This window comes from Martes martes, assembly GCF_963455335.1.
Source record: "Martes martes genome assembly, chromosome: 1".
In the NCBI taxonomy this organism is placed as follows: Eukaryota; Metazoa; Chordata; class Mammalia; order Carnivora; family Mustelidae; genus Martes; species Martes martes.
The window spans coordinates 202,585,755-202,594,587 of record NC_137888.1 but is presented as its reverse complement, the minus strand read 5'-3'; the positions used below and the strand labels follow the sequence as shown (position 1 = coordinate 202,594,587).

Below are 8,833 nucleotides of genomic sequence, written 5' to 3'. Positions count from 1 at the left end.
TTTTATTTATTTGACAGAGATCACAAGCAGGCAGAGAGGCAGGCAGAGAGAGAGGAAGGGAAGCAGGCTCCCCACTGAGCAGAGAGCCTGACACGGGGCTCAATCCCAGGACCCTGAGATCATGACCCGAGCCGAAGGCAGAGGCCCCAACCCACTGAGCCAGGTGCCCCGGGTGCATATATGTTTATAAAGATTATATCTTCCTAATAGACTGAAACATTTATCATTGTATAATGTTCTTTATCTTAAAAATTTTTGTCTTACATTAATTTTATCTGATATTAATATAGCCAGTTCAGCTCTAGTTTTTGTTTGCATGGACTATCTCTTTCTATCCCTCTACTTTCAAGCTATTTGTGTTGTTTTTTTTTAATATTAAGATTTTATTTATTTGACAGACAGAGATCACAAGTAGGTGGAGAGACAGGCAGAGAGAGTGGGGGAAGCAGGCTCCCTGCTGAGCAGAGAGCCCGATGCAGGGCTTGATCCCAGGACCCCGGGATCATGACCTGAACTGAAGGCAGAGGCTTTAACCCACTGAGCCACCCAGGTGCCCCAAGCTATTTGTGTTTTTTTTTTTGTTTTTTTTTTTTTTAATTTATTTATTTGTTAGAGAGCGAGCGAGCACAGGAAGACAGAGTGGTAGGCAGAGGCAGAGGGAGAAGCAGGCTCCCCGAGGAGCAAGGAGCCCGATGTGGGACTCGATCCCAGGACGCTGGGATCATGACCTGAGCCGAAGGCAGCTGCTTAACCAACTGAGCCACCCAGGCATCCCGCTATTTGTGTTTTTGAGTCTAAAGTGACTCTCTTGTAGACAGCATCTAGTGGGACCATTTTTTTAAAAGACTTTATTTGAGAGAGAGAGAGAGAGAGAGAGCATGAGCAGGGGGAGGGGCAAAGGGAGAGGGAGAAGCAGGGACCCTGAGATCATGACCTGAGCCAAAGGCAAACACTTAACTGACTGAACTACCTAGGCACCCCTAGTTGGATCATTTTTTTTTTAAGATTTTATTTATTTGAGAGAGAGAGAGAGAGAGATCAGAAGTAGGCAGAGAGGGAAGGGGAAGCAGGCTCCCTGCAGAGCAGAGAGCCCGACATGGGGCTTGATCTGGGGCTCGATCCCAGGACCCTGAGACCATGACCTGAGCTGAAGGCAGAGGCTTAACCCACTGAGCCACCCAGGCACCCCTGGATCATTTTTTTTAAAGCCATCTGACAATCACTGCCTTTGATGTGAAGAGTTTAATCCATTTACATTTAAGTAATTACTGATAAGGGCTTATTGCTGTCCTGTTGCTATTTGTTTTTTATATGTCTATGTCTTCCCTGGCAACAATTTCTCCATTATCAACTTTTTAAATGTTAAATAGATAATGTTTCAGTGTATTATCCAAAATGTCATTTTGCAAATGTGACTGTATATAGAAATTAAGGAGGAAATCCCTAGAAGTGGAATTGCTAGGTCAAAGGATGGGAGGAGGAAGCATTTAAAACTCTGATAGGTGTTAGTAGGTGGGTTTTAAATGCTTCTATCAATCTAATTGAATATTTTCCAAAGAGGGCTTTGTGTTTTATTGAAACCATCCATTGGTTTGTTGGAATTTCCTCTTAAACTGTGACTTCCTGGGGACCTAATTATTCAATTACTATATTCCCACATTTTAATGCATGGTAAGAGGCCAGAAAAAGATGTAAAGAAAGAAAAAGGAACCTCTTATCATGTAGTGACAGGAATATCGGAAAATGAAGAACCAAATAGGATCAGGAAATTTTAGTGTAGCTGTGCAAACCCAGGAGCCCTGTGAACTGACTTCAAGCATTTAGAGGGCCCCAGAATCTTGCTACAAAAAGGGAAGCGGAGGTGGGGAGGTTCTCTGAGTCTCTACATAAAAAAGGAAGTTGAGTCTTCGAGTTAAGTTCATAAATCAGTAGCTGAACTTGGACAAACTTTTACTGAACACTTACTGTGTGGTGGCATTATTCTCCCCTTGGGGAAGACTGTGTGATGTGAACAAAGTCAACCTCTGTCCATGTGGAATTTTCCTTTATAAATACTTAAGGTAGTGAATAAGTTCATGTATTCTTCATCCCATTTTTAAAAATATTATTTTTTTAAGATTCTATTTTTAAGCAATCTCTACACCCAACATGGGGCTCGAACTCACAGTCTGGAGATGGAGTGACAAGCTACACTCACTGAGCCAGTCAAGTGCCCCTCTTCATCCCATCATTTTTGTTTGTTTGTTTTTTAAAGATTTTACCCATTTGAGAGAGCGAGAGAGTGGGAAAGAGCACCAGGAGCGGGGAATAGCAGATGGAGAGGGAGAAGCAGACTCCCCACTGAAGAGAGAGCCGGAGGCTGGGCTGGATCCCAGAACTCAGGGATCAGGACCTGGGGCGGAAGTCATACTCCTAACCCACTGAGCCACCCAGGTGCCCCCTTCATCCCATCTTAATGGGCAGTATTTCCCTAAAGGAAATTCTAGGCCCAGAGAGGTCAAGTCACTTGTACAAAGTCACACAGCTGGTAGGTGTCCAGGTCTGGATTTCACCGCACAAGTGCTCCCAATCACTTTGTTATATACTGCCTCTGAATAGTAAGATTAAAAGTTATGTAGTTATAATTAATAATTACAATATGTCATGTTATTATAGCTAATATAATTATTATATTAATAGTTAACATTATTGTTATTATGATTATCGTCGGAAGCAGCAGCAATCACCATTACCCTGTGCCAGGCTCCGTACTAAGGACTATCCCCATTCATTTTATTCAAGCAATAAATACTGAGCACTGGTTCTGTGCCAGGCAACCCCATTTTACAGATGGGGAAATTGAGGCAGGGAGCTTCTCTCAGAGATGGAGGTACATCGTCCCTGCCAAGCCTCCTCAACTGGGTGTCCCCACCTTTGTAAATCAACCAGATAGTGCTCAATTAACCTGAGGCACAGTCGCCGCCCCTACGGAAGCAACCACCGCAGCCACGCCGCCGGGCGCCACTGAGCAGCGGTTGGGGCGGGACCACGTCCTCGTGCGGCCGGCGAGACGGCGGTTAAAAGCCCCGCCCCCCGCGCGTGCGTGCTAAGTGTTCCGCCGGCCTGCTCGGCTGCGGGCGTCCGGGCGCGGTTGGAGGCGTACGCGAGGAGCGCGCGCGCCTGCGCCGGCGTCGGGCTCGCGCACGCGCACCTGCGCCGGCGTCGGGCTCGCGCACGCGCACGACAACGGCGGCGGCAGCGGCGGCGGCGGCGGCGGTTCCTGCCGGGGGCTGCGAGCGGCGGGCGGCTCCGAGGGGAGAAGCGGCTCTGAGGGGCTCGGCGGCAGCGGCGGCTCGGCACGCGTGGCTCTTGTCCCGGCTCGCGCCGCGGCAGGCGTTTCAGTCCGGTTTAGGAGCGTGGGCGCGGCGGCGGCGGCGGCCCGAAGCCTGCGGCCTAGGCCTCAGCGCGGCGGCGGGCTCGAGTGCGGCAGGGAGCCGGTCTTAGGGCCCTACTCGGCGGCACCATGAGCGTGGAGGCGTACGGGCCCAGTTCTCAGACGCTCACCTTCCTGGACACCGAGGAAGCCGAGCTGCTCGGCGCCGACACACAGGGCTCGGAGTTCGAGTTCACCGACTTCACCCTCCCCAGTCAGACGCAGACGCCCCCGGGTGGCCCCGGCGGCCCCGGAGGAGGTGGCGCGGGCGGCCCGGTTGGCGCGGGCGCGGGAGCTGCGGCCGGACAGCTGGACGCGCAGGTGAGTGGCACATGGCGGCGCCGGAAGCCCGGGCCGGGCCTCGGCGCCCGGGAACTTTCCTCGGGTCCCGCACTCTGGCCGGGTCCGGAGTAACCTGTCCCTGGTGCTCCACTCAGGCCCGGGCTGACCTTCCCCGGGTCCCCCCGTTCCGGCCGGGTCCGGAGTAACCTGCCTAGGTTCTCGGTCTTCAGCCGGGCCCAGATAGACCTGTTTAGAGTCCGGCTCTGGTTCGGTCCGGGTGATTTGCCCAAGATCTATCTCAGGCCGCGTCTTAGGTCACCAGCCCGAAGTCCCTTACGGGCGTGTCCGAGGTGACCTGCCCTCGGTCTGTCCCTGGCCAGGTCGGGGGTGATCTGTCTCCAGGTTTCCCTCCTGCTAGGTCCGTGCCCTGCTCAAGCCGGCTCCGGGGGTGGTGATCTGCCCCGTTCCCCTTGTGGCGGATTCGTCCTCCCTGCCCCACCCCCCCACCTGTGGTTCCCCCACCCCCCTAATCATGCCCGCTGAGCCACGGGTTCAAATTTACCCGGGCTCGGGGACGCTGGAGAGGGGAGGGTCGAAGCTCCCAGAGCAGAAACGGAATTTTTTCCTGCAGTGGAGAAGCTCATACGCGGTGACTATTGAAATTATTCAAGGGACAGGTTGCGTTTTGTTTTTCCTCCTTGCATTGCCTGTTGCTGAAACCGACCTGTTATGTAACTCCACAGCCCTGCCTTGGAAAAGTTAGGCTTGAGTTTTTTCCTCCTGTGGGGCAGTGATAGTGGGTTTTACATAAATGGTACTGCCACGTTGGACAGTTCGTTTTCAGTGATGTGAATGTTTAGGGAAAGCTACTTAAGTATTTTAAGTTTGGGTTTGTGTTATGGGAAGTATCACGCTCAGCCTTCTTGAACCTAGGTCCCTGCCCTGAAGAGGCAGAGGGAACTGACTGGGGTCTTGGGCTGGGATCCCTTGTCACAGGAGTCCCTTGGCATGAGGACCCACTGTCAGGGCTGGGGGAGCCACCCCATCTCAGCCACAGTGAGCTCAGACTCTGGGAGGGCTTGCATTCTAGTTGATTGAGTCACTCCCGTGGGTAGACCACCCACTTGGATTTTCTTTTAGCCCCTAATAGAAGCAGAAAACATTTGACTCATTCTAACCCCAGATTCCTTAAAAATAGATGCCTGATGGGCGGAGCATCAGGGAGACAGGTGTGCAAGTATGTATGTTTTTTCAGTTTGGTTTACATATGGTGGAGGAAGGTAGAGTCAGGAGAGTTTGCCTGGAGAAATCAATGAGCTGTTGGAGGCTCATAACAACACCTGTAGTTTCATACTCTGTAGACCTCTCTTGTTTCCACAGCTGTGAAAAGGGGGTATAGGAGTTTCATTTTTGTTGTTTTTAAACATACATGAAATCTGGACTCATGTTTAGGTGGACCAGATAGCGCTGTCTGTAACTTGTGACTAGAAGGCTGAGGAGAAAGAGCTCTCAATTGAGCAGTGTGCCATGATTCATGGCAGCTCAGGAATGGGAAAGGTAATTGTTCTGTTGGAAATTCTTTTTAAACTGTAACTAATGTAATACAGCAGCTCTCACTTCAAGTTTTGTTCCTTGCATTCTGTGTGCAATTAATTGCAGGGTGTGTCCTTCTCTTTAAGTTGAAATGATCTGTTTTTCTGCACCTGGACACTGAGCTGTATAAAATAAGACCCTTAAAACTCTTCACTGTAGGTAGATGTTGAGTTGAGCCCACTTGAGTTCTGATGACATTGTCCTTCCTTGCCTTTAGTTAACTCTGATGACCCACTCACCTGTAGCCTACCTTTTGTGTTTGGGAAATGGGAGTAATAACCTTTGTATTGCAAGAGAAGGCCCTGAATTTGGGGACAGAAAAGTCTGAATAGAATTGGAAAGTGGAAAAAAAGTTGATTATCTCCTGTGCCAGTTGGTGGCATTGGCTGCCTACAACATCTGGGATTTTCCTTTTTTGTCCTCAGGAGTCGGCTGTGTAGCTAATGGTATGATGGGACTTTCAGAAAGACTCAAAAAACCCATTCTGAATGCCTTTTGATTTTATCTTACTGGGTGAGTGGCTATGACTTATCAAATGCTGTGCAGCCACTTCTGTTTCACAGCTTACTTGAGATAGAATTCATAGACTGTAGGGTTTGCCCATTTAGAGCGTACAGTACCTTTTAGTAAGTACATTCACAGGTGTGCAGCCATCTCCATAGTCAATTTTTGGACATTTTCATCACCCTGAAAAGAAACCCACACCTCTTAGCCTGTTCGTCCTGCCTTCTCCAACGTGAGGCTAACACTAGTCTTAATGTCTCGGGTTTACCTACTGTGGACATTTGATATAAATGATAATGTGTGGTCTTCTGTGTCTGGCTTCTTTCACTGAACATGTTTCAAGGTTCATCCATGGTGTAACACGAATCTACTCCCATTTCTTGCTGGGACTGAATAATATTTCACAGTACAGACAGACCACATTCTGTTTATCCACTTACCTGTTGGTGAACGTTTGGGTTGTTTCTGCCTTTAGTTGTCATAGGTAATGCTGCCGTGGACATTCGTGTGCAAGTTTCTGTGCGGCAGTAGGTGAATTTGCTGGGTTGTGTGGTACCTCTGTGCGCGACCCTTCCAAGAGTTGCCAGACTGTTTCCCAACATGCAGCCACATTTGATACCAGTTTTGCTTAGTTGGTTTTACCTGAAAGTTTGTTTAGAGGCGGAATGTGTGTCCCTGCCAGAGTAGGAGAATGGCAGGCAGGGGTGACTCCTGCTGAGCTCTGAGTCCATTCAAATAACACTTGTTTTCTTTTTTTTTAAATTAACATATAACGTATTATTTGTTTCAGGGAACATTTGTATTCTTGTTTAGGAAATAAAACTGGTATTTCTCAAAGCCCTTGAGATCCTGGGATAAAAAGTGCTGACATAATCCTGCCAAGTGTCTTAAGATACAAGGGACCATTTTCTTTTGCTCTATCTAAGTCTTTCCTGGGCCATTTCCCTACCCCTCAAAGGGCAGGAAAGGTAATTTCAGAAGTACTTTGCATAATAGCTGGTGTTATAAACCTTCTGCCATGTCTAGTTGTCATATTTCCTTTTGATGGTCGCTACTCTCATGTTTTTTTCAAATATGGGAATTACAGTAAAAATCTGAGTTGGGAACACTACCTGACTTTAAAAGAAAGAAAAAGAACGAACAAACTATTGATATACACAATGATGTGGCTGCATCTCAGAATAATTACACAGAGTAAAAGTACACATGACCAAAAAAGTGTATACTCTGTGATTCTGTTCATAAAAAGCTCTAGAAAGTGCTAGCTAACCAGTAGTAATAGAAAGCAGATCAGTGGTTGGGGGAGGAAGGAAAAAAAGGAGCAAGGGATGACAAAGGGCATAAGGAGACTTGGTGGTAGATGTATTCATTATCTTGATTGTGGGTGTTTACATACATTGATGTATGTCAGTTTATAAAATGTACACTTTAAACCTGCACTGTTTACTGTATGTCAGTTATACCCCAGTGAATCTTAAAGACCACCCAGAGATACCACTACCCATTCATAAGAGTGGCTCAAATTTTTTAAAAGGCTGGATGGAAAACCACTTGGAACTTTCATACCTTGCTGGTAGAATGGTTCGCACCCACCTCTGTGGTCCAGCAGAGAAGCAAAGGCAGTTGTCCACATGTGGGGCTGCTCTGAGCATTTATAGCTGCTTGGTTCGTGAGAGCCCCAGATGGGAAACAACCCCAGCGGCCATCCGCAGGTAAACAGATCAGCAGAGGCTCCTCATCATTTGTAGTCTTCTCTGAGTAGGCTCCGTGCCCAGCTTGGGGCTTGAACTCATGACCCTGAGGTGAAGCATTGCTCGCTCTATGAACTGAGCCAGTCCGCATTGGTTGTAGTCTTGAGTACATACACTTGGGCTTCTTTTTCCTATTTAAGCAGTGAGATACTTGGCTAAAGAGTTGCTACTTGGTCTTCAGAACCATAGTTGTGACTGCCTTCAGAATTCATCGTGGAAGGTACTGTACTAACATATTCATGACCAGCTAGGTAAACAGATCATCTTCTGCTTACTGGCACGTAGCTAATGAAGAGGAGGAATGAGTTTGATACAATCCAGGGGTTCCTGAAAGTGGTGAGTTAAAAATTTGAGTGACTTTTTCCATCTGGTTTCGTGAACACTCAGTTCAGCTGTGATATAAGCACACCTTGAGAAAATTGGAGATAAAAGGCTGATAACCTTGCAGGATCTCTGGCAAGTGTTTGTCCGGCACTTTCCCCTTATTGGATTTCCTGGGTTTGTTTCCAGATGGTTAGAACTCTGTGGGCGATTAGGGGAGAGGAAGGGCTTATGTGTCAGTCACATAAACGAAATGACTTCTTTACCCCAATTTCTTAACCCAGATTCAGTATGATTGGAGGCAGAATTAACACTAGTACAATATCAGTATATTTTTTAAAGATTTTATTTATTTATGACAGATCACAAGTAGATGTGGGGGAGGGGTGGGAAGCAGGCTCCCTGCTGAGCAAAGAGCCTGATGTGGGACTCGATCCCAGGACCCTGGGATTATGACATGAATTGAAGCTAGAGGCTTAACCTACTGAGTCACCTAGGCATCCCTACAATATCAATATTAACTAAAAAAGTTCTCTTTATCTGGCTCCCACAACCAACAACAACAAAAAGGAGACATCTTTCTCATAGCTTTATTGAGGCATGATCACATACTGTAGAGTCTCTTGTTTGTATGTGTGCAATTCAGTGTTTCCTAGTAAATTTGGGGAGTTGATCATCCCACAGTTGTTCATTGTCTTTGATTCTCCTTCACTTCTCTTTTTCTTTCCTTCTGCTTCATTTTTGCTCCTGTTAATCTTTGTAGTGTGTCCTCAGCGGCTCTAATGTAGGGAAATGAGTGATCCTGTGCTCAGCCATTCCCAGCCACGTGTTGGAGAGATTCACCGCCCTGTGTGCTGGGCCCTCCACTTGAGCCTGGCCACACTGCTTTCAGGGTGAGCCTGGGTGCCCTCATATACCTGTTCATGTTTACTCTTGTCCCTACTGTACAGGCTGTCAGGCCAGCCTCTTT

The 8,833-nt window shown here is 47.7% G+C and overlaps 1 protein-coding gene across 2 annotated transcripts in view; it reads left to right on the top strand.

Annotated features, from left to right (window-relative positions):
* The first annotated feature begins 3,221 nt into the window (after positions 1-3,221).
* UPF1 (UPF1 RNA helicase and ATPase) overlaps positions 3,222-8,833 on the top strand; it is a 37,156-nt gene continuing 31,544 nt past the window's right edge. The window contains exon 1 of one of the 2 annotated variants that reach the window (XM_080800158.1): positions 3,222-3,733. In XM_080800158.1, coding sequence (XP_080656284.1) covers positions 3,503-3,733 — 231 coding nt within the window. In that variant the 5' untranslated portion in view covers positions 3,222-3,502. The remainder of the gene's footprint in view (positions 3,734-8,833) is intronic. The other variant, XM_080800157.1, reaches the window with a different exon arrangement.